A 26386-nucleotide genomic window follows, 5' to 3' on the forward strand; every position below is an offset into this window, starting at 1 on the left:
AGATGCTTGTACCTTATAAATGATTCATCTGGAATAGAGAAAATGTTGTTATTATGTCGAGGTGGGATTAGGAAGACTCATTGTGAATTATTAATACTCCAGGCTGAAATGTATGGCTCCCTTATGATTTATGCTGCATCGGTTCTCAGGTCGGGTAACTCTGTCCAGGAACTGCGCCCTGTAGACGTCATAACTGTACATGCTGCATTGTTTACAGTTTCATGTGGCTATTGTAAACCATAAAATATTTTTCAGAGGCGACGGTATTGATCCATTGTCTCTTACCATGGGCAACATACCCATTTTTCCTGCTGATCTGCTGAGAAAGTGAAGGATGGCTCATAGTATTTATCGAGCCGCTGAGGCAGCGGGCGCATGTGTGTCGAGGAGTGTGCGGTTACAAGTCATGAAATTCTGTCTGCACCCGAGGCAGCCTTTTCAGGGAAATACTGCAGGATTGCACTCTCATATAATATAAATGATGTGTTATTCCCTTAACCTTGCAGGAAGTAACTGTATATCTCTAAATTTCCCTGAGCTCGTGTGCGTTTGTTGCACCACTAGTTTAGGTACAGTATGGGAGGCCTGTTTTGCTGTTGATGCTCGCTTTGATTTTCTCAATCAAGCCTCGGCTCCTTTATCATGGCAAGTCAGCTCTCAGTGCCGTGAAAACCTGTGTCAGGAAAATGGGAACAGTGTGTCTATTGATCCCAGTGAAACATCATCCCACCTAGACAGAAAGCAGGTATCCTTGAGGGACAGGCCCTGCAAGTGTGCTCAAAAGTACAGCAGGAGTGCGCCTAGTGGCCGTAACTGTGAAAGACGTGGTAGATTTATTCTACATGCCAGTGGGTGCAAATCCCTCGCATGGATTAGGATGTTGATGTTATATGACAGGATTTGCATCAGTGTCACTTCAGTTTTGACTTCCCAGAAGATGATTGTTGGTCGTTTTATTCTTTTTTAAATTATGATTTTTTTTGGCATTGCTCTGACCGTCCCGTTTCTTCCTCCCCAGGCTTTCGGCCAGGCGTACACCAACCAGCGTAAGGTTGCAGAAGATGGGGAGACTAACGAGGAGACGTTGCTGCAGGAGTCAGCCTGCAAGGAGGCCTACTACATGGGCCGTCTGTTGGAGCTGCAGACGGAGGTGACGCTAAGCCGTTCTGTGGCGTCCAACGCCCAGGCGGAGAACGAGAGGCTCAACGCACTTGTGCAGGAGCTACGAGAGGTGAGGTAGTCCACAGCAGACAGGGAATTTATCACTCTGTACAAGACAAGGAGACGCAGGAAGTCAGTCAAATGATAGATCTGAGAACACAGCATGGCATTATCTGACAGTGGAACACATGAATGTATATATATCCCCATTTTAGTAGTAGTGGTTTACATGATTAAGATGTTTTTATGTATAGATCGTAATACAATAAAAATGCAAAATCCCTCAGGAAGACTTTTCAATGGCATGTCCTTTTTCAATATGTTTCAGTCGTGTATTAAAGACTATTATGCTTTTTCGTTTTTTTTCCCTTTCCTTCAGTGTTTTATGTTCTTGTGCATGCAAAATAAATAATGAAAAATAAAATCATGAACCTGAAAATCATAATAATCATAATGTCCCCTTCAAAAATGTGGTAACTGGTGATAAAATTTTTGGTCTGTTAGTTTTAAAATGTATTATACATTTAAGACGTGCAAAATAAGTAGTAGTTGCATAGATTCTCATTTATTTTGAAAGTTGTGGGGACTAAATGGATTTAAGAAATATAAAAATCTGCAGCTTAGTCTATGGTTATGAAAACTTTGTGAAGAGTTCTAACAAAGGTACCTCTGGATTTAGAGAAAACTGGTAAAACATTATAAACATGCAATTCTTTTGTTTTAAGCTGACTATTTTTCAGTTTCTGCCTTTATTTATGTACAGTACATAACCATACATGAGGTCAGTGTGTCTGATAAAGGCCCAAGGGTCACAGTGACAGGCAGGCAGATAGGGGGTCAGACCTCACACAGAGAAAACAATATGTATGTGTGAACGTGCGTTGATGCATCTGTACATGTCTGCAGCCACTGTGTCGGGCAGTGCAGGAGTTCGAGCGGGGGTCAGACGCCGCGGCCACGACCCCATTGTGGGGGGCAAATCCGGTGCTAAGCTGGGGAATAAGTGAAATGCCCTGAGCTCGGCACATGTGAGCCTCGCTGCTCTCATCACACAACCAGCGATACACCCACAGGACACACACTCATTCACTATATTCAACAGGGAGTGTTGTGAGGCTGAGTTGTTACTGTGACACAATAAACTGAGATATTCCAAATTATACAGCATACTGAACAAACCAATATTTTCAATTGAGATGCTGCTCTTTCTCACATACACACCTGTCACCTGTTGGCATCATGATCAGAGCTCTTTGAAGATGCACTCGACTCTTTGAAATGCCCATTAACGAGGAGCAGCCGCCAGATGTTGCAGCCACACTGGGAGATTTTCATTTGTCAGAAGTCGCATCTAATCAAAAGGTTTTTGCAGGTTCCAAGCAACTTTTCACAAACCCCCATCTCCACATATACAGATTCAAACTCCTGGGAAAGTTAGATTCAGCCAGTGAATGTTTGCTTTTGCTGTTTTCAGTCAGAACATGAAATAACTAAGAAATAAGTTGAAATCCCAACCATACAAACATAGGAAATTTAACAAATGATATGTTTTTATAAGCCTAAGCTTACAAAAGAATGACTACAATTATCCAAAATGTTATTGCCTTTATTTTGATTTAAGTCACAGCACTGTCCGTCCTGTCAACATTTTGTATTTATTCCCCATTACCACTGCATCAGTGGTGTTAATGATGAATGAATACGAGATAGTTGGACCTCTGCCACATTTGCCATTGTGTCATGAATCCAATAAAGCTGTCTGTGCTGTGAACTCCAGATGAGGGGTGAGTCGCCCAGTTCTGCCCCTGTGGTGGGCTCGTTGCCAGCGTTGTGTGCCGCACTGTCCCTGACCCCGGCCGCTGTAGCCCCTGATCAGAAAAAGCCTCTATAGAGCCTCACTGACTGATAATTGGCTTCTAATCCTGTGCAGTTCATACCCAGCTCAGTGTAAATCCCCGCATTGACATGAATATGTAATTGGACAACAACAATACAGCGCGCTGTACAGCAGTGTGTTATTGTATGACTGGTTATTTATGGGAATACTGTTTGTTCTTATAATGTCATTTGGTTTCTATTATCTTATCCTGTATTTGCAGAAGCCATTCTACTGTACTTCTGTGTACTTTGCAGTTTAGGCTGCATTAGCTTCAGAATATAAGAGCTGCTGTCAGCAACTGTACAAATCAAAAGGTTCACTGTATCATAACGGTCTTTAGTTTCAGTCCAGTTGCCACTTCAAATAGTACAGTTATCCCCACTTAACACACACACACACACACACACACACACATACTGAGGTACTGAAGAGACCATATGTGTCTCACGTCTCCGAGTTTCTTCCTCCTGTGCTTGTACCCACCCACCCCTGACACTGTCTCTGGGTCAGCACTTCTGCCATATGCACAGAGAGCTGCAGGGGAGGTGCAGACAGTTCTGCATTGAGACAACTACACACATGCGCACATATACTGTAAATTTCACTATATAATGCTTCAGTCAAGTTACATTGTACTGTACACGTCTTTGTTTCATGATAAGAGCCTCATTCCTATTCTGCTCGTCATTTCTGACTTGTGAGTACATCTTTAGGAATGGAACCATGACTGTGGGAAGAGATGATTTTGCTGGTCTGTGACTATATTCCCACCGCTGTACTTAGATTTATGACTTATGTGGCTGGTGCATTACTCTAATCGGCAGTTTATCCGCTCCAGCATATGCTCATGTTTCTATCGGTGCATAGCAGGTGACCCGATAATAATAATAATGATGTGTCTGGAGTCAGAGGGTGCTGACTCATTGCATTTAACATAATGAAACTCGCTGCCTCATTCCCATGCTATCAGAGGGGAAAAGTTTGCACGGTATGTGAGGGCTGAGATATGTTGAACCTCAGTACGAGACAAATCATCCAATCATAAGCCGGAGGGAGAGTTTTTAAACTTTGGCTGGGATTAAGGTTATGAACCCTTCTTTCTCCAACTTATCTTCTTTCTCTGCTCCAGAGTAACGAGACGCTGGAGCTACAGAGGAGCAGGATGAGGGAGGAGATCAAGGAGTACAAGTTCAGAGAGACCCGGCTGCTCCAGGATTACACCGAGCTGGAGGAGGAGAACATCACGCTGCAGAAGCTGGTGTCCACGCTCAAGCAGAGCCAGGTCAGTATGAAGGCCGTCACCATTTTAGTACCTCAGAATACATTTATAAAATAAATTGTCTCATTGCCTTTAATGATGAGGCACCAACTGCCATCTCTGTAGAGATGCATGACTCACACTAAATTTTCCAATATAGCCTTTGAATGTGGTCGCCTTTATGTCTCGGTATCAGTTCCAGGACGATAGAGTGATCTCATCTAGTTGTTCATCATCCTTTATTTCCCTTAAGGACCTGCTGATCCCCCGCTCAGTTACATAAAGTTTAAAGTGTCTTTATTGGCTTAAGTCTCAATTTCTAATACCTGTGCTGGGCTGGAGTAGAGTAAGGTCATATATCAACATTAAATAACCACGTTTTTAACTGAAATAAAAAATAATGCTTTCTCCTGCATATTTCTCATGATGCAGGCGTTTTTTCAAATTTTAAGATGAAATATTGTATGAAAGCAAAGTAAATTTTTGTAGTTACTGATCAAAAATATCTTATTACACTAAAGGTCCAATATGTAGGAATTGGCCACCTGTCAAACTCATACATAAAACAAATAGCGGCAGCATACTGGTAGGCAACCACTACCTGCTGCTACAGTATAGCTGCCATTAGCTAGTTACCGCTAGCACAGGAGCTATGGACCAGGACAGGCCAGGCCAGGCCTAGCTGCTTAGCCTGCTCACTTCAGTAGATACAGTATCTCTGCAACACAATACGTGTTTTCAACTAAAATTTTGCATAATGCACCTTTAGTTTAAGGCATAATCACCTAGAAATTAGCATTTCAGTGAGATAAATGAGACTTGTTTTTAGACTGTTTTCACTTGCTTCATCAGCAGATTTTTTTTTACTTATTACAAGCAAGAAACCAGTCGATGACCAGGGATTAGAATTGCAGCAGTATAATGGTTTGACAGTATACTGTAGTATGAACATTGACAGTTATTATTCCATGTACACTTGTTTATCTACAGTATTGAATTCGAGTGTATTATTGTTATACAAAGTCAAGTTGTCTGTCAGGACATAATATTATGTGAAGTTATATTAAAGCATTTGTTCAACCAAAAAAACAAAACAAACAAAAGAACTTCGTTTTTCATCCTTTTTGGGGTCATTCGAACTGACTGTAATATTGTATACTGTGACACTGTGAAACTTTGATATTTATAAAAATCTCAATCACAATCCTTAACAAATAAGATTCTTGTGTTTTAGAATTGAATTAAGTAATTAAATTACATGTTTCCTTGATGTGTTCCTTTCTCCTCCTCCTCAGGTGGAGTATGAGGGACTCAAACATGAAATCAAAGTACTAGAGGAGGAGACTGTTCTTCTGAACAGTCAGCTGGAAGATGCATTACGTCTGAAGGATATCTCTGAGGGTCAGCTGGAAGAGGCCCTGGATGCCCTCAAGAGTGAGCGTGAGCAGAAGAACAATCTGAGAAAGGAGCTGGCCCACCACATCAGTCTGAGTGACAGCGTGTATGGAGCAGGGGCCCACCTGGCGCTCACCGTCACAGGCGTCGAGGGCCTCAAGTTCCCCGAGGAGACCAACGGCACCAATGGCACCAACGGCAGCACCATCCCTGCTGCTAATGGCAACAATGAGGACAGCAACCGACGCAATGGCCACCTCCACACAGCTGCCGGATTGGCTAAGATGAACGGGGAGTACCGACCCGGGCGGAAGGGAGAAGGCCTGCACCCTGTGCCGGATCTGTTCAGTGAGCTCAACCTGTCGGAGATTCAGAAGCTCAAGCAGCAGCTGCTACAGGTGGGTCATAAGAACAGGCCTCACAACAGAGTCAATCAGATTACCCATAATATAAAGTAAAAGTAAATCAGCAGTGCTGACTGCTTGAAAGCACTTAGTCTTTGTTCAGGGCTTTTAATCATGAATGTTCCTTTTAAAGGTCAGTGCTGACGCCACTGGAACATCACATTGTTTACTGTCTAGTTGATTTCAGTCACTTTAGAGCTGGTTCAAATCCTAAACTGAAGATAATGTACTGCACAGAAGACGTATGAATTGCAGTGTAGAGACTTAGGGGTCTCCACAGTCGTCTTGCTAAGTTCTGTGTGGGCGTGCGTCTGAGGTTGTTTGGTGTGTGACATTTCTCTGTGCTCAGTGTATATTTGTAAACTGATGAAAGCAGCCCCAGCAAGGAAATTACAAGGTGATGACAAGAATATAGACAATGGCACAGCTGCAGTCAAACCATAATGACACAAAGTACATCTGGTGAATCGTATAATGATTATACAGTATTATTTTGACAGTGAGAGACCACACATTACACAGGAGCATTTTAGCCCATATGAACTCTGTATCACGTGTTTTACATAACATATGCTTCCATGAGTGCTCATGCCTTAGTGGAAGTATTAAAGCCAAATCATAGCAAAAACAAAAAGAGTCCAGCAGTGGAGGCAGTACATTTGCGTGTACTATAGGGAGCCCTGTCAGGAAGATTAGCGTCCAGTAGGCACAGGGAACAGATGCAGAGGCAAGGCAGAGACAGAAACAGAGTTTAGAAACAAGGGGACAGAAATAGAGCCCAAAGATGGAGGGAAAATGCAGAGTACACTTACATTTATACCGCAGTGAGTTCAAGCCTTCTGCTGTGATAAGCTAAATCCATATAAACAGAGAGTATAAATATAGAGCTTACATAATGTAGTATAGCAACCGTCTTTCTCTTCCAGTCACTAACACACTGAGTCAGCTGAGTACACCACACGCTCATAAACATGGAATAGGCCCACAGTATGTATGTCTCAGGTAGATTAGATTCATACTGAAATCAAGTTAAGTAATTACCACGCATTTTTGCCTTCGCTTAACTCCGCTGGGAAAATAGAAAATGAGATCAGTGGCTGCTACATGAGCAGTGTGCCTTTCTCTGTAAACACAATTACTCACTAATCAATTTTCTCTTTGGAGATGATTATTCTGGAAAAGATGTTAACGCCGGCAGCCTCGGGCTTTATAATTGCCAGTTGAATTGAGGAAAATCAATTTTGTCTTTCTTCAGTATGGACGCTGTTAAAAAATGTTGACAATATCATCACCTTAGGTATCAGTTATCATGATATTTTCTAACCTGATCTTTTTTTTCTTAGCTTCCATGATTTTCTTGTGTTTGTTCACTTCCTGCCGCATGATGGCTGCGTGGTACATTGTCCTTATCTTTAATAGCCCCTTAATGTTATGGATTTCTGCAGGTCATACTGATTATACATTGGCATATTGGACTCCTGCTATGCTGTATTTTTTAACTGTGGAATCTAAATATTACTACTATTTAAATTTGACTGTGGGGAAATGCCATAGTTGGTGTTCAGAACTTGGAAGTCACACATTTTCATCTGTTAACTGTTAACATAACAGGAAACATCAGTGCAGAGAGTTATATAAAAAAATATACATTTATAACATGATAATAGTTAAAAGATAAATTCGCCCCACAAATAGATATTCACTCATTATCTACTCACCCCCATGCCGATGGATAGTCGGGTGAAGTTTCGTAGTCCACAAAACATTTCTGGAGCTTTAGTGTTGCAGCATTCTCCTAAACAACTGAAGTAAATAGGGGCTTGTTTTAAAACCCAAAAAAACCCACATAAAATGGATCCATACAGCTAATCCTGCATAATCCAAGTCTCTGGAAGCCCTGAGATCTCAATTCATTTCATTTGTTCAGACATTATTTACACCCTCAATGTGTTGTCGAGCTTGTGCATCCACTTCAGACGGGTTGCGTGCTAAAACTTTTAGCTTAGCAGCTATAGTGAAGATTTCAGCTTAGAGAAGGGTGTAAATAATGTCTTTTCAAATGAATTTTGAAAGTTGAGCTTTCCGGAGACTTGGATTATGCTGTATATGGCTATATGGTTGTTTTTTTTGGTCAAGTCCCCATCTACTTCAGTTGTTTAGGAGAATGCTGCAACACTGTTTTGCTGTGAAGCTCCAGTGAAATGTTTTATAGACTACAAAACTTCACCTGGCTTTCCATCTGCATGGGACCAAGTAGATAATAACTGAATTGTTATGTTGAATTGTTGAATTTTTGGATGAACATGTCTTTTAACTAATTTCCTTGGACTCAAAAACACACTGTCCTGGGTTGTATCGTTAAACATATATGCAGCATTGTATTTTCCCCCCGACTGCCGCTCATGTGTTAGTGTATCCTCCCTTCCTGCAGGTGGAGCGTGAGAAGACTGTGCTGCTCATGAACCTGCAGGAGTCTCAGACCCAGCTGCAGCACACACAGGGTGCCCTGAGCGAGCAGAGTGACCGGGTCCACCGCCTCACAGAGCGCATGAATGCCATGAAATGTCTGAATGGAGACAAAGAGCTTGATGACCTACAGGAGAGGGAGAAACCTGATGGTGGCTCCTCATCACCGCCAGCCAACGGTCACCATGATCCGGATATCCACGGGTTCGAGATCCTGGAGTGTAAGTACAAGGTGGCGGTGACGGAGGTGATTGACCTGAAGGCGGAGCTCAAGGCCCTGAAGGAGAAGTACAACAAGGCTGTGGAGGGGCAGGGAGACAACCACAGTGACGACAGGGTCCAGGCACTGAGTGAACAGGTTTGTCATTGTCCAAATCTTTTTCATTGGAGGGTATAAGCTGTTTGCATCCCATGATGTTGCTTCTGATTTTGTCCAAGCAGGTAACTCATTTGGAGCGCAGTTATCGTGAGAGCCGGGAGAGGGTGGCGAGCCTGGAGGCAGAGCTTAAAGGGGCCGCGAGCACAGCCACAGAGAGCCAGGGCATGCTCAATGCAGCACAGGATGAGCTGGTAACCTTCAGTGAGGAACTGGCCCAGCTCTACCACCACGTCTGTCTGTGCAACAACGAGACACCCAACCGTGTCATGCTGGACTACTACCGCCAGAGCCGCGTCACACGCAGCGGCAGCCTGAAAGGCTCAGACGACCCTCGCGCTCTGCTCTCCCCTCGCCTGGCACGACGCCTCGCTGCAGTATCTGCAGCCTGCTCCTCCGAACCCCCGCGCAGTCCCATGGACTCCCCATCCAAAGATGGCCATCACAATGAGACAACAACCAACACAACAGACCCTCCATCCCTCCATAGCAGCCCCACCCGCAACCCCCCAGGCTCCCCAGTCATCAGCATCTCTCCTTGCCCGTCTCCGGTGCCCTCAGAGGCAGGCGGGGATCTGCGGAAGGAGCCCATGAATATCTACAACCTGAACGCCATCATCAGAGACCAGATCAAACATCTGCAGAGGGCCGTTGACCGTTCGCTGCAGCTTTCCAGGCAGAGGGCTGCAGCCAGGGAGCTGGCTCCAATGCTTGACAAGGATAAGGAGTTGTGCATGGAGGAGATACTCAAACTGAAGTCCCTGCTCAGCACCAAGAGAGAGCAGATAGCCACACTCAGACTGGTGCTGAAGGCCAATAAACAGGTAAAAAATATTTTTTTCTTTGTAGGTAATATCTTCAAGGAACATTTGTTTATCCATGCAAACAAAATAAATGATGCAATATCTCTGGTAAACCAATCATTTTGGGGTTTTTGTCTCAGAAATACAATCCAGACTTAATCTGAACTAGGCCCTACATGTTGTAATTAAATGTTAAATTATCGTTGCAGACAGCAGAGGTTGCACTGGCTAATTTGAAGAGCAAGTACGAGAATGAAAAGTCGATGGTGACAGAGACCATGATGAAGCTGAGGAACGAGCTGAAGGCTCTGAAAGAAGATGCCGCCACCTTCTCGTCTCTCAGGGCCATGTTTGCCACCAGGTGAGAGGGGAAATAGAAAGCCATACAAGCTGGGAAGTGAAACTTGTGGAATTTGCAGAAATCTCCTACTAAATCTTTGTTTCTTTGTAGATGTGATGAGTACGTCACCCAGCTGGATGAAATGCAGAGGCAGCTGGCGGCAGCGGAGGACGAGAAGAAAACGTTGAACTCCCTCCTCCGTATGGCCATCCAGCAGAAGCTGGCCCTGACCCAACGGCTGGAGGACCTGGAGTTTGACCAAGAGCAGACCCATCGTGGCCGTGGCCCTAAAGTGCCCAAGATAAAAAGCAGCCCGCCCAAAGTAAGTCGCAGAGGCACCTTGACAGCTCCCTCCAGCCCCACCAGGCTCCACAGCCCCTCCATTATCACCACCCACACCCTGAACACCTCCCTGACCCTCCTTAGTCCTCCCTCTGTCGAACTAACCGCCTGTCCGTCCATGTCTGCCTGTACCCCTGACACATTTTCCGAAACAATCCGGACCTCAACCCTGCCTAACATCAGTTACCCTAATTTGCCTCTGGGCACCCATCCCATCACGATAGACCCTGAGTGGCTAACCTTAGAGTTCAGACGAGTCATTTATTCAAGACAAGACTTAGTTCAACTGTCCCCGTCTCACAGCACCACTCGCCCTGTCTCAGTGTCTCCTCACCTTCGGCGGAGGCGATGACTCATCATCATCTCCACACCCAGCACCAATATCTGCTAAATTCCCGCAAGCCTCTGGATTAGGTGGGATACAGAGAGGAGGAAAAACTGGTTTAACCTGTCTTTGGTTTGAATATGCAGAAATACCCAGGATGAAGGAGCCCGTTAGCTCGCTACATCCTCAGAAACAGCACAGAACAGCCTTTTGGTTATTGTTAAGGTTGTGTGAACATCGGACTGCGTAGATTTTTATAGATATCAGGCATCTTTCTCTGCATTTTAATAACTGCTGACATAAAATGTGACATCATGTATCACTCTTTAGAGTACAGGGATGGGTTTCGAATTGGAAACCAAGCACTGCAGCATTTGCTTCAGCATACAGTGACTCACAGCACCTCCCTGTGGCAGACTGCATAAATTACATGTCTTTTTGTGTATTTTTCGTAAAATGTATAATGTTCTATTCTATTATATGTTAGGAAATTATATTTCCTTAAGGTCACTCCTGCATGCCTTGTCTTGTCACATCCAAAGTTCTGTCAAAAAGCATTTGACAGGCTTCAAGTGTGTTACTGAGTCGTATAGAAACCAGTCAGACCTCCTCTCTGTGCCTCAGCCTCATGCCTGATTCTCCATCTTTTAACTTCTCCTCTTACCTCACTAAACCAAATCCATGTATTCCTCCACTGATGGTCAAAGTCTTGACTAACCTCTCTAACAGTATTTGTCCACCAGATGTCAGTGTCTGAGCACATTTCCATTCTCCTTCCTGTCAAATGCTGTTTGACATCTCTCTGTCTTCCGTATCCTACCTCAAATAATCCGATATGAGTGAAACAGCTTAAACAACAATAAGATATCAAGACATCATATAAACCAACAGCTTTTAAGTGGAGCTAAAAGGAAGACCGACTTACAATGGAGTTCATGATTATGATTGAGCCGTGAGCAGCAGGTGATCTGGAGTTGAGCAGCATTGTTCAGCATTAGCCTCACTGTGTGTATCCTTCCCTGTTTGTGCTGTACGCATTAATATAATAACGGCTTTTGGAAGTGTGTGTGTCTGTTGTGTCCATGTCTCTGACTCATTCAGTGTTTTGTGTTTCCCACTTCCAGTGCTGATTGTCTAGCTGTGCAGAGACTGGTCCTGTCAGTGTGGTCAGATGAGACTGGTTTACATTATTAGTTAGATTCACACTTTGCAAGCATTTATGTTAACTGACATGCAATAGAAGTAGTCAGTTAGTTTGTACTTAAATACTTCTATCTGGTTCTTCTGCACTTAAATTGCTTAAATTTTTCCTCTTGCTCTCTCTGCATCTCTCCTGTGCAACACTGATTTTCACTGCATGAAAATCAGATTTCTTACCCAAGAGAAACCCATGAAGTAAAACTACAAGAGGATGATTATCCTCTACATTATGTAAAAGAATTAATAGTATTGTGCTTTAGTAGTGCCATAAGAACATATACACCAGGATCAGACTGGTGCTTAAAGGGACAGTTTGCTCCAAAATCAAAAATATATTTTTTTTTCTCTTTAACTGTAGTGCTATTTATTCATCTGGATTGTTTTGGTATGAGTTGCAGAGTTTGGGAGATATCAACTATAGAGATTTCTGTAGTCTTGCCAAAAAAACAAAACTAGTTGGCTTCTGGTGCCTAAGCATAAAAAAAGAAACTTTAAATAAAAACAAAAAGCAATGTCTGTTTCCACCTGCCAACCATATCACCGTGCAGAAGGAAGCATGCCTCGATCCGTGAACAAGAGGCTAGCTAACTAAGCAAGCTAATGTTATAGCTCAGCTGAAGAGGATGCCTTTAATGTTTACATCCTGCACTGTTATGAGCCACTCGTCCATGACAAGATGCATGCATGATTGTCTCATGATTTCTGGAGACATTGCTGTCGAGTTTTTCAATGTATTTTTCTTTTTGGGTGCCACAAGCTTAGTGCAATCCAGTTCCATAAGACTGGAGACATCTCTATGGCCTATATCTCCAAAACTCACACCAAAACAAACTACATGAATAAATAGGATTTCAGGTAAGAGAGAAATATTTGTTTTTGATTTTGGGGTGAACTGTCCCTTTAAGTATGAAAATCAGAGCTTCCATAGCAGCAAACCAGTAGTAGTCTCTTTATCTCTGACAAGGCCTCCCCCTGTCTAGTCTTCCGTGTTTTCTCTGTTGTATTGTCTAATCTGAGTGTCACCACTCTGTATATTTGTCTAATTTATCAGTTTCTTGTAGATTGTCAGCAGCCTGCTGCCTCAGTACCGTCACTCTCCCCACAACTAAGGCGAGGGAGAGCCTCCCTAGTCCGCAGGTAACAAGCTGTAAAACCGGTTAGTAGTAGGCTCACTGACATCTATCTATCTATCTATCTATCTATCTATCTATCTATCTATCTATCTATCTATCTATCTATCACATGCCACAAAATTGCAGATACAGCAAATCACATTCTATTTAATATTTTAATAGTTGTCCTGCAGCTGAACAAGATTAATGGTTAATGCATGCTATCACTTTACATTACTAGTTGTGAACAGGTTATGGGTGACGGCCTTATGCTGCATAAATAATTAATAACAACTCTGGTGCGGCAGTGAAGGAATTGTATTTTACCTTGCATGTACATTCTTGCATGGCATTTTTTTATACATGCTTTCACTGTATATATAAACATCTCGATTCAAAGTTCAAGATTAACCTTCAATGTGTTTTGTAGTTTTCTCTCTTACATACTTTTTACATGGCAGACACTTTGATTTCCCATAGTTGTAGTTGTCGGTGAACTGAGAGATTCATGCAAGGCAACAAGGAAACTGCTGACAGATCTGATGTCTGGTTTTATTGATGTGCTGGTTAGCCTTTCTCTTCAAACCTGTGTTGTTCTGTAGAAGTTCTCGCCACTACTTTATCTTGAAGTATGATATGAACAGCCCTGTTTTTGTCTCTGAGGTGGTTTTAAAGGAACAATTGGCTTTTTGGGAAATACTCCATGTTTGTATGCTTTCTTGCCAAACTTTAGATGTGAACTCATGAATGTACAATGAATATGAAGCTGCTAGCAGCAGGTTAGCTTAGCTACGCACAAAGATTGGAAACTGGAGGAGACAGCTCACCTTGCTTTGTCCAAAGCACCTTAAAAGTTCATTAATCAACGCAGTATATCTAGTTTGAATAGTCTGTACAAAAATGTAAAAACAACAGTGTGTTTTACGTGGAGGTGAGGCTATATGCTGGACTATTTCTTGCCTCGGCACAATAACTTCCTGTAGTGTCTGCTAGTTGCCTACCGTCCTCAAGATGACAACAAGACTACAGGAAGTGAACTTTGGACAGATTTTTTCACCTTATGACGGAGCGAGGCTAGCTGTTTCCTTCTGTTTCCAGTCTTTGTGCTAAGCTACGCTAAATCCCTGCTCACAATAGCTTTATATTTAGCATACCGACATGAGAGTGGTATTCTCATTTCAGTCGCCAGCAAGAAAGCAGATGTATTTCCCCCCAAAGAGTTGAAATTTCTCTTTAAGAAAACCATGTCAGTATTTTTTCCCTTGTCACATGTTGTTGGCTGTTTTCTTTGTTGATTTGGTTTGACCTTATTCTTCCAATTACTGTTCCCCTTTTCCAGCTCTTAAATCGGTGGTCTTTTTCACTCAATCTTATTTATGCTCTTCTACTGTCTCTCTGCATTCTTACAGTCCTAAATATTTGGCCGACCTCCAGGAACACCACACTGTCCTGATCGGGAACAGTAGCCTTCTCTCCCCCTGCGACCCTCGTAACTGTCTGGCCCAGCAACCCCAGCCCCCCGGCACCTAACCTTGCTGCTCCGGCCCTGGCCCCGGCCTTGGTCTGGAAGGAATCATGCAGAGACAGAGACACTCTAGACGGGGGTTCCCGCAATTTAACTCCCCCAAATCTAGCAGTCCAACCTGGTGCTTACTGAACTCTGTGAATCCTCCCCAAGCCCTTCTGTACATGGTCCAGCCCTCGGCAGGCCTCGTGGTTACCCGGGTCGCAGACGAAGAGCAGGACGCTCTCTTCTTCTCTGGAAGTGACATCCTATCGAAGGACTGAACTGAGGCGCAAAATGCCAGAGTGACAAATCACGGGAATCTTCTCCCTTATTCGTATCAGTATTTATTTATAATTTATTTACTCTATTGATAATTTATTTACACATTGATTTGTGAGGTATTTATTACTGGAATGTTTTTTCTGTGTTTGTTGGTCATTCTTCAAGATGGAAATCAAGTTTTACTGCTGTGGTGAAGAAAAACCAAAAGCAGAACTTTTACATTGCAAAAGTTCTTTCGGGCCTAGAGAACAGGTTTAAAACTGGCCTAACCATACTATACGGCATTTCAAATGTTAGACTTTGTCATTATAATAATCAAAAAAATAGTACGCTGGGTTTGACATTGCAAACAGACTAATGAAGGTAAACATTTTATTACAAGAAAGTTATTTCTTGTGGTGGTGGTGATGGGTGATTTCAACTACCTTTCTAACGTCACTAGTCTTTCTTGGGATGCTTGTGTTTTTTTATACAAAGATTTTTTTTGCAAATCATGTGCATAAAGACTATTTTATACCTCCTATAATTTTTATTTATTTTTACAGCAGACTCTAGCGACATGGTTGTGTCTGTAACGTAGCTCAGATCTCTTCAGAGACTGGGATAGACGAGAGGCTGAGCGTTTGAGATCAGGACTAGGGCTGTTGGCCTGGGTTTTTTGCCTTTTGAATTGCACAGGTTTAAGTGACCGTGGAGTGAACTGACCTCCATCTTTTTAACCTTAATTAAGAACAGAGAATCCCCCCCTCCTCCCCAAAGGTGTGCCTCTTCTAGAGTTACCATCTTGGTCATGTCAGCATTGTACTCTCACCATAAAGTATTCTCTCTTTTCTCTGTGAGCTCGGTCACAAGCCCAGATAACTGCTACTATCACCTTAGTTGCTCCTACAGTGACAGAAATGTCAATCAGATTGATATTTTCAGTATCCCAAGCTACCATTGTCTGTCTCCATGTTTAGTGTCTATACATGCTTCTTCCAAACTGTATGCAGTACTGTCCAAGCACAATTATGCACTATGCATTATAGCAATACAGTAGCACGGGTTGTGGACTGATTTGATTAAGATGAATCAATCAATCTGTCACCATGAACTAACCAGCAGGCTGACAAGAAAGGCAAGCCAGCAGGAGTGTCCCCAGCTTTCTCAAACAAAATGGAGGCACGGCTACAGCACTACTGTCATTAGATGCTATCAAGATATTGTTTCGTTTTGAAACATTGTTTTGATCCGAGAGGAACGGGGCTACGTCAAACCAAGATGGATGTAATGTGTAGCGATTGTTGCATAATTGAAGTCCCATCTCTCTGTCGTTATACCATCATAATGTCTTTAAAGTTAATCTTCTCCTCACTGCACTGAATACATACTTTTCCAGATGGAGATGAAACGGATCAAGTGAAATAACATAGCCAGTATAGTGTTGTAATGACAGCATTTCTGTTACATCAGCAATGAATGAGTGGATCTTTTTGTTCTCAGTGTGTACATTTGTTGGATTTGTCTTTGTTAACAGTGTAGATTGTTACATTTGCAACTACAGAGTGATGAAAATGTCTGTGGTCCAAAAGTAGCTTCTGTACCCGTGCAGGCTCGTCAGTGACCTAACTCTCTTGGTTTGTTTGCACAATATAGCATTGGATGGAGAGAAACTAATTCAATGAAAGAAAGAAAAAAAAACTTGGAAAAAAACTGGTTTAAAAAGAATGATAGCTGTACTACAGTGGATTTGACAGTTTCTCCACCATTAAAAACAGTGTTTAATTGGTTTCACAAGTAAATAAAAGACCTGCCCTTGGATTTGTATGTGACTTTGTGTTTGTGTCTGTTTTCTATCTCATCATTAGACTGAAATGAACTTTTTGCCTCTGAGCCCAGGACCTGTATCCGTGCATCCACACAGAGAACACACAATAGATTAAAATGTTAAAAATAAAACTAGGTATAAACCTCATATATGGCTGGAACAGGTGTGGTCAATGTGCTAAATTGAGATCAGTATGTAATATACATGTAATAATTTTAGTTAAAAAATGTAGAAATTAACCAACACTTTAACAGAATGTGAAGAAATGGCTAGCTGCATAGCTTACTAGCTAAGGAAAGCTAGCAGCTACAGCCACAAATGGCTTCAGTAAAGAGTATAGTGAGCAGCAGCAGTGTGTGGTTACTCTGCTAATGTTCTTCCCTTTATTTGTTTGAAAAAACCTTTGACAGTTGACCAATTTTTACTTAATAAGAAATCCAGAAAGCTCAGATTGGTAGTTATACCTCCTCTAGTTGTAATGCTCAACACTGGAGTCCCTCAGGGCTGTGAGCTTAGCCCCCTCCTGTTGACACTATACAGCCACGACTGCAATGCCACAAATGGAGAGAACTGATCTTGGCAGGATTTTAAACAACAATGATAGTTCACCTGCTTCATCTCTGTGTGCAGCAGGTGAACAGTTTTAGGTTCCTGGGAAGCAACATCACAGAGAACTCATCATGGTCTTCACACATCTCCACCCTGCATATCATAAGTTGAGAACTTATAATGAAGTTATTATTACTAACAAAAGTACCAGGCATCAGGTGCTCCAAATGTTAACTGTAGTGGCAGTAATTAAAGATTGACTTTAACATGAAAAACATTACACACATAATTTTCTTTAAAAAGTATTTAAACTACAACCACCCCAAGATTTTCAGTGGCCCTATGAAAAACTTCTGGGGTGCCACTGGCTGTACCTGCAGTAGATGAGGCATTAGATGGTCATCGGTGATGAACATTGTACACATGGTTAGTCATGGTCAAGTTGGCTCTTTTCTTATCGGTGTCTTTCTTTAATTTCATTCTCCTCGAAAATATCTCAGTTATTAATGTAATCATGATTTTGATTGATTGATTGATCAGTATATAAACTTCTGTATAAAGGTAGCCCTGGATCCATCTACTGACTGATAAACAGATTCAGCTCTCAGCTGATGCACACACTCAGCACAGTTGATGTGCTTTAAAGTCCAGTCATTTTAAATGCTTCAGTCTCAAATAACAGCAAAATAATATTGATGAGCTCACATTTTGTGTTCAGTGTAGGAGCTTTCCCATCACGCCTGCTTTATTTATATTGTATTGCATAAGTGTGAACTGCCAAAACCTTGGATGAATCCAGCTCATTGTCTTGTGAAACAAACACACTCCTGCCCCAAAAATATTTGTAAAATGTGTTATTATTAATAAATATGACTTAGTGATCTAATTTTCACCAATCTCAGTGATTATCTCATAATCTTGATAGCTTCATGACATAATATCTTGTAATACACAATAATTTCGGATGAATAATAATTTAGACTTTAAAATCACAGGTTTGATTTATTGTCTCATGAGCGATTTAGCATCTTAAAATGAATATATCATAATTATGACTTACTATCTCATAAATCTGAGGTGAGTCATACATTAGAATTGATGTTGACTTTATTGAGTGACAGTATATCTAGTTAACTCACACTATGACATCACTTCTTAACCTCTTAAATCTGATTTATGTCCAACTAATAAAATACAAGATGATCAACATAATGCATGAACATTTTAGTGTGTGTGTGTGTGTGTGTGTGTGTGTGTGTGTGTGTGTGTGTGTGTGTGTGTGGACACAGTGGCTGTTATAATAAGGATCCCTGCACCATCAGTACGCGCTCAGCCTGAGGGGGGAGGAGGGGGCGGGGCTTGAGAAACACCCCCGTCAAGGTGACACTGATCGGAGAAAAGTGGGTGATGTCGACCGAGCTGACACATGTGCGTACAGCTGTTTACCAAACAAACCACACTGTGTCCTCACTGGTGTGATGTTACTGACCTGCACAGGGCTGGACTGAGTTTCGGAGGAAACTTGTATCGTTATTTCCGGTCACTCTGAATGCGTTGCACTTTGGTATCTCAATGCTGGAGCGGTCGTTGTCTCACGGAAGAATGGACAGCTTCAGTAGGGTCGCTTTTCGGAGGAAGCAGCGGAGTATGGACATTCATGAGGCGGAGGAAGCAGGTGAGTGTTGAGGGAATGCTTGAACAACACTTTCACAACTTAACTATCGAAAAACTAGTATGTTATGATCTTTTACAAGCTGTTGTAAAAACCCAGTGCTCCTTATACCAAGAATGTATCATTTCTCAACTGATTTTATTTTGAAATCACCTTCTTATTTAATTTAATTTAATTTAATTTAATTTAATTTAATTTAATTGTTATTGTTTATGTCTTATTGGAAATGTTCTCCTGTGCAGCTCTGTCTTACAGCATGAGTCAAAATCTATAAAAAATGAAATCTTTAATTGACCTACTTGTGACTCACTTCTTGACTTCTTGGATTAGCCATCAGGTGTTTTTGTCAGTGTGGTTGAGAAAGCTTGGAGTGACCAGACTGTAACACACCTACATTACAGAGATTGTTTACACACCATTAAGTGGCTGCTCAGCAGGTATGAAGGTCTCAAAGACAAGCCCCAGCCTGTTGTGTAACCATCTACATGCTGGAGGGCTCATTTTTTTCATTCCGGAGAAACACCACCTTGTAGGAGCCCCTAGAAGATTGTCTTGCTCATGATGCCTGCAAAGACAAGTTATCTCCTACAAGTTATCTGCTCCTCTGCAGTCATGTATCTTAGTTTTTAAAGTCCTGGGATCTGTTTCCACGCTGCCGTCCAGATGGATCTCTGCAGAGCTGCAGCCTGCCAGCTGCAACTGAAAGTTTGCCCAGGCTTTAGCGTGATTAAGCAGTCTATATTTCTCTGAAAACTAGGATCCAAATACATGTCAGCACTGCTCCAGTCAGTGTGTACTGTCTGGGCATGAGCGTCTGAGACAGGAGGCGCCCACATGGCTTCGTCTTATCTCGCAACTCTGCGGAGTGCTTGTACAAACACGCAGCCAAGGATAAACTGTACTGTAGGTTGGATTTGAACTTTGCTCTGTGGTTAAAAGTGCCAAGGTGTCTTCAGCTCATGAGGTGTGTGTCAGCAGTCAGCCTCTGTCACTTATCTCAGGTAATGAGCTGTACCTCAGGAAGTGAGGTAAATAAGAGAATACACAGAGATGTTATCCGTCAGTGAGTCACCGTGTGTTAGCAATACTGGAGTCAAATTTATAAAGGTTATATTCATCCTAATCTTCCCCTAGTATTGCACATCTCAACACATTTGGTAATATACTGTTGGCCTCCGATATATTGAATTCCTTATGCTTTATAAAAAATCTGCTTTGGCAGGAGATAACAAGAGAGCAGGCAGTACTGAGTACTGAGTCCGAGTACTGAGATTTATGTACTAATGTGAAATGTCAGCCAATAACCGTGATTGTCTGACGCTGGCAGAAAGGCTGTTGTCATGTGGGTTCATTCGATTTGCACACCGTCCTCACAGCTCCTGAAACTATTGCCTTCATCCCAGTTGCTTTTGCTGCCCAGTCTGAAAGGTTGTCCCAATTATCTGTCATGCTGTTTTTGCAAAAATCAAACTGACCTCGTCATGAACCGCCATCGATTTTAGAAAGTAAAAAGTATAACTCGATTTCCCCTGCGACAGTTAAATAGTAATTTCTTCCATTTGACCGGGTTCAACTCTTAATGGCGAAGACATTTTATTGTGGCTGGCTGACCGCGGATGGGATTTCAGTAGAGAAACTGCTTTTCGCCTTTAATGATCTACCATGCTCTATTATTTTGCATCCATTCCTCCTGGACGAATGCTTAGGAAGTCTGTTGTCCTATCAGCCCGCTCATCTTTGAATGTAAACTGCAATACATCATTATCCTCTCAGCTCTTGTGTAACAGTAAATGTCAACACTACACTCTCTGTGGATACAACTCAAAGAGGACTTTTGTCTCTCTGTGAAGTTGAGATTGCAGTAAGCAAATAAATTGAACCCCTCCCAAGTTCCTCTCTTATTAAAGCTCACACGTGGAGTGAAATCTATTTTGTGTTTACAGCACAAATAGCCCCGGGGGCATGTCGCAGCTTTGAGCTGGTGTTACTGTGAGGACAGCTGTATCTGTCTCCGACAATGAAGCTGCTTGTTTTTCTGTCTGCTAAGACAGAAGCTGTGGGACTGTATGAATCAGATGCTGTGTGGCCGGCTGCTAGCCTACTGCCTCTGGTATTGTTATGCTGAACTGGTGCCTATTCATCCTGAACTGAACCCTCTCACTGTCCTCCGCTGGCTTTAACTCACTGCAGGCAATAGTGGTTCCTTTGTGCGGCTCAGTTCATGATGGCTTAAAGATGATTACTTTTTATGTGTCGTGTATTGCTTTACCACATTAATATAAACTACCCATAAATCCTAGCTGCGGTTATAAATAGGCACTGAACATTTCATGTGTGATATTTGAATTGTCACAGCTAAATTGGAAAGTATTTCCTTTTCCCCTCGCTGCGTTGTTGAACAAGCAGAGTTTCAGTCGTATTAATACCCACTGAACAAGGTAGAAGGTTCATATTCTCAGAATAGAAAACTTGCTAAGAGAATGTAGAATAAAGTTCAGGTTCCCACAACCAGAAACGTACAAACTTCACAACTTCAACCAACAGTATACGCCTTGTTAATTCAGTTCTTCTGTTTTGTCAACTTAGTGACAGATCCACAGAGTGTTATTCCCCTCAGCTCTAAGGGCTGTTTTAGTGTCCTTCGGCTCATTGTTTTGGTTTCACAACCTGCACCTTTGGTTCAGTCTCACCGCTTGATTCCAAACAGGGTAGTCACCAGGGTAGTCACCTGTTTCCAGCGAATACTGGACCCTCAGTTTTTTTAAAGACTGCAAGCATGGCTTTAAATAGAGGCTCTGGGTTTCCTGGATGTGCACCTCAGCTGGTTGTTGGTCTCACGTTCACCTCTAAGCTTTATAATTCGCAGAGTTTGAAATTGATTAGTGTGAATTAAAGAAGAGTAGTAGTAGTAAAGTAGTAGTATATAACTAATGATTATTTGCCACTGCTTGGTCTTCTTGGAACCTTTCTCCTTGTGACAGAACAATACAAAATTAGACGAAAACTGAAACATGTCAGAGTGTCAAAGCCTCTAGCTGTGTCTCAAAAAGCTTGATCATTTTGTTGTCTTTGAAATTATAGTGACAGCTTTAATTCAAATTGCATTCAGGGTTTTGTCATTTACCTGTGCTGCAGGAATGACATTTTTGTCCTAATTTGTATTTAAAGGCTTTTTTTGTCATTGATTTGTTTCCTGTTTTTATGTTGCCATGTTATTAAAGACAACCTGTTCCATCTTGGATGTTTCGTACTGAGCCTGCTAATAAGTGAAGCATATCAGTGTATTGTTCTTCATCGCCTGAACGGACTTGAATGACTGCGTGACATATAAGTGATTATGGTGCATATTTCTGTCATGTGCCAACAGTGATTAATGCAAGGTGACTGTTTGTTCTAAAAGCATATTATTTCTTCAGGTGCACAAAGACAAAGATCATAAAAAGTTCAACACCTCATCTAAGAGGATATCAATCTTTATAACTACCTAACGTCTTTCATTTCCTTATTTGAATTTTCCCCCTGAGTTTACTCTGTGTCTAGTAGTGAAATCTCAGACTAGATACGATTGTGTGTGAAGGTGTGGAGGAGGTTATCAGTTTGCTCAGTTGATAAATTACAGTGGGTGTGGGCTGCCTTCAGCAGGAAATGTCTGATCTGTGTGAGTGTTTGTGAAATATTCCTCAGCAGTTGCACACACATGCTTTCACAAACAACAGTATCTAGGTTAGGTTTGAGGTACGCCAGTTTGCAAATGTTCCAGTAGGTGGAGGTAAATGCTCATAAATGTCTCACCCATTGGGCAGCTTTTGGACCTTCATGCTCAGTGTGAGATTAGGACACACGCAGAGTTATGTACTCCATTACAACAGAGGAACCATCCACATACACTATATCCTGGCATGAAACTGTGCTGTTGCTCCCAAATCAATTAGAAAACAATCAACAGTCGTCAGTTTAGTTAGATTGTCTCTATAAATCTAAATGCTCCTTCCATTTGAAAGCACATGACTGTGCTTTAGCTCTTTTGATTATTTAATTTTGACTCAGTCTTAAAGGATATTTTTTTAAAAGATAGAAAATTGGAAATCTAATATAAAGTCTTACTGTAACACACAGACACAGTAGTCCTGTGATTCTGGGAAGACTGAGGGGGATTTCTCACAGATGTCTGCAGGAAAAACAATGAGGTGGACAGAGGAAGCTAACAATGAGCTACTTTTAGACGTTTGTGTAGAAATGTGTAAATTTCTCAAGGAGAAAAAGAAGGCAGACAGAAACAAAGGCTGTTGACACTTCCTTTATTGTTAACCGCGTGTTTTGCACATGCACCTTTAGTGTTGGACACCATCCAAGGACCGCTTGTTATCTAAAGTCATCTTTTATTTGGCTGCACAGTTACTCTAAATATTATCCAAATGGCAATAAGGTTAAGTACAACATGACCGGAGATGAAATTCTTTGATAAAAATACAATGTGTGACAAAACAGTAATACAATGAAGTACGGTAGTGCTGCAGAGATGTTCTGGCCAACTAATCGTGTTCTCCTGATCTGAGATAACATGTTGGTTTGGCACAGAGCCCAACTAATGTCACATCATCATGATTTTAGTCGTTTTTGCTAAATGTGAATCATATCGCAATTGTGATATCTGTCAAAATAATCTTAAATGTTTGGGGGTTTTTTTCACTGTTGTGTAACAGCACTGTTAATCAGTTTTTATGTTGCTTCCAAACCTAATGACTTTGGGTTTGTTACACTGATACAGGACAAACACGAAACACAGTTAATACTCTCCATCTTGAATTAGAGCCACACAGAATATACTGTATACATAAACACACACACACACACACACATACGCATCCAACCATCAATGCAATATGTGACAAATAATGTATAATATGCACCTTACTGCCAGTATTTTTGTTGGGCCATCATCTAGTACACTTTCTATTGCTTTTACACCTTGTTTTTATACTTCCCGCTTTTAAACATTGTTGATGTTTGATATTTTTGATATACCTATGCACCTTTTTCCTGCTGTTCCATACCTATTCCCTGTTATACGTTTGTTTGCTTTATACCTTATTGCTTACTTTTACTGCTATTATACTCCGAGTGACAATAGACATCTTGAATCTTGACTATAAACACACATTTTTTGCAATGATCCCTCACATGTGGTCATCAAGAACTTGTGACAAAGATTCAGGTATGTATGTAAAAACAAACAAAAAATCATATGAGACAACATAAACACTAATATAAATTGATGCTGATATATCTTTCATAGGCCAGCTGCTGACCAGTATATTGATCGGGCTCTAGTCTAAATCCCAAGCCAATAGGTACCTAAATATCTGCTGTGTTTTTCCTGTCCATGTGCCAGCCAGGGGTTTCCTGACTGCAGCGTGTGTCATTTCCCCCTCCTGACTGGCATTGTTAGCATGAGAGGTTCTTCCCAGAAAGCCCACTGTACTCTCTTGTTACCTTACAAGCGTCGTCTGAGCTCGAAAAAGGAGAATTCAGACCTGCAGCAGGGCCTGCTGGACTCCGAAGTTCTCTGAGGAAGTAACTTTACAGAGAGGAAGATGTGAGGCAACTGTGCAACCCTTTTTTTTTTTTCTTACCTTTGCGAAATAAAGGACATCCCACTCGCAAGAGAACAGACATATGTGATGGTGTTTGTGGTCGGATGATTCGTCTTTTTCTACAGTGCTGTCTGTCTGCTCTTACGCAGAAGAGTCTCAGCATAGCATCCTGTCAGGGGGTCTCTTCAGCCTCTTCAGTTCACTGACTGAAGTCGAGGAAGGAAGGGGTGAAAGTACTAAACAGAGGTGTATTTTCGGCCACAGTTTCCACGTAGGAAGTGAAACAAACTAGTCGTTTGTACTTTTTCTTGACCTGAGCTTATACGCCTCACCTTCTCCCGCTGGTGTCTCTATTGCGTTCCGTCCACCGACGTGGACGCAGCATGGACTGGCTGGTCGCTCGTTACCGGAGGTCCCGTCTCAGACACATCGTCTCGGGTAGGTCATCCTTGCAGGCTGGACAGCACAATGCGGATGAACACTGTCATTAGTTGAATATATATATTGGGAGGAGATCTTGGGTTGGTATTTCCTTTTTTTCTTTTTCAAAATAAAAGACACTGGACTGATCATGAAACGACGGCGCAAGTACTGGTTTTGGAGCCGGAAAGGTAAAAACGCAAAGATGTGTCTGCTCTGCTGTTATGGTAAGATTTGGAGATTCCATATTTGGCTTTACACTGAGAAATCATGGATTATTCTTAATAAGTGGAGAAAAGTATTCTGCCCATCTTTTCACAAACATCATCTGTGACTCATCTCTCATTACCATAAACATTTCCATGACTTGTTTCATCGCTGCTGCTCTGTTTGACTGGCATTCAGGGATCCTCTACTTTCTACCAGCAAGCAGCATTTTCAAATGTTATCATCTGGCTGCACTCCCACATAGACCATTTATTTACCACTCTGCTGATATGCTGTTGTTCCTCTGTGACTGTGTGGTTTTTAGAAGTGCAGCGGCTGCACGAAACCTGAGCAAATTATATGAAAAGCTTCCTCCCCTCTGCAGTATAAATTTGCAATTCTTATTTTGATCAGGTTTTGTTAGCAGCCAGTGGTTTTACCAATGCCACTGTTTTGTAAAGGCATTTGTTTCAGCATTACTTGTCAGATACAGTGCTTGGATAGAGTGTGTTGATTCACTGAGCCGCAGCATCGGTCTCCATGTGGACCGGCTTGCTGCTGTGGAGCAATACAGCAGAGTGTAAGGCAGCATTTAAATCCACCATGCTGGAAAAAAAAGACAGTTTTGTTCTCAGAAGCCTGGGAACCGTTTCCCCCTCTTAAGACCCTCTTCCAACCACTCTGGCCTTTTGGCAACCTCCCTGAAGGCCCATTACCCAACTACATTTGTGCTGTGTGTGTTTATGTGCAGCGTAGTAGGGCGATGAAAGTGTGAGTATGTGTGTTTTGTAGCAGTGCAACCCCTCAACTCTGTACTTTCTTAGGGGGGTGTGAATTGTTGGTGGGCTGGGGGTGAGTCACCTGCATTTAATAGCAGAGGAGAGGAAACACAGTGAGGCTTTCTGCTTTCATTCTCATTGGCAGGAAGGAAAAGGCTGGGAACACCAGCAGGCCCGGGTCCTTTCACCACGCTCATTGTTTCAACGTGGGAGAGGGTGTCACAAGCAGTAGTAACACTACAGAGCGTATACACTCATATGTTTGGATTAGCTTTTTGTCTGTTTTTATAGAAAGCCTTTTAAAGGTAGTTCTAACAGTTCTGGAAAAGTTTGAGTGTTTGATGGTCTTGAAGATAAAGATTGAGTTTTCATTTTGAGGTGAACTGTTCCTTTAAAGGTGCAATATGTAAGAATATGTAAGGCCACCTCTTAGATTCACTCTACAAAACAACTAGGGAGCAGCATACCACTAGAGTAACCACTAACTGCTGCTTATTGTAGCTTTAAG

General features: G+C 42.0%; 2 protein-coding genes across 5 annotated transcripts in view; both read left to right on the plus strand.

Moving 5' to 3' along the window:
- Nucleotides 1-14591, plus strand: part of bicd1a (bicaudal D homolog 1a) — a 34217-nt gene extending 19626 nt beyond the window's left edge. The window contains exons 2-10 of one of the 4 annotated variants that reach the window (XM_073472281.1): nt 1019-1231; nt 4170-4322; nt 5594-6091; nt 8529-8921; nt 9005-9763; nt 9952-10103; nt 10194-10404; nt 13001-13086; nt 14471-14591. In XM_073472281.1, the coding sequence (XP_073328382.1) occupies nt 1019-1231; nt 4170-4322; nt 5594-6091; nt 8529-8921; nt 9005-9763; nt 9952-10103; nt 10194-10404; nt 13001-13086; nt 14471-14591 (2586 nt within the window). Of the gene's footprint in view, nt 1-1018; nt 1232-4169; nt 4323-5593; nt 6092-8528; nt 8922-9004; nt 9764-9951; nt 10104-10193; nt 10405-13000; nt 13087-14470 lie in introns of those variants that run through there. The other 3 variants (XM_073472282.1, XM_073472283.1, XM_073472284.1) reach the window with 3 other exon arrangements.
- A 10491-nt stretch (nt 14592-25082) lies between these two features.
- fgd4a (FYVE, RhoGEF and PH domain containing 4a) overlaps nt 25083-26386 on the plus strand; it is a 51254-nt gene continuing 49950 nt past the window's right edge. The window contains exon 1 of the mRNA XM_073472423.1: nt 25083-25119. Within this exon, the coding sequence (XP_073328524.1) occupies nt 25098-25119 (22 nt within the window). The 5' untranslated portion in view covers nt 25083-25097. The remainder of the gene's footprint in view (nt 25120-26386) is intronic.

Source organism: Pagrus major, chromosome 8 (genome assembly GCF_040436345.1).
Source record: "Pagrus major chromosome 8, Pma_NU_1.0".
Lineage (NCBI taxonomy): Eukaryota > Metazoa > Chordata > Actinopteri > Spariformes > Sparidae > Pagrus > Pagrus major.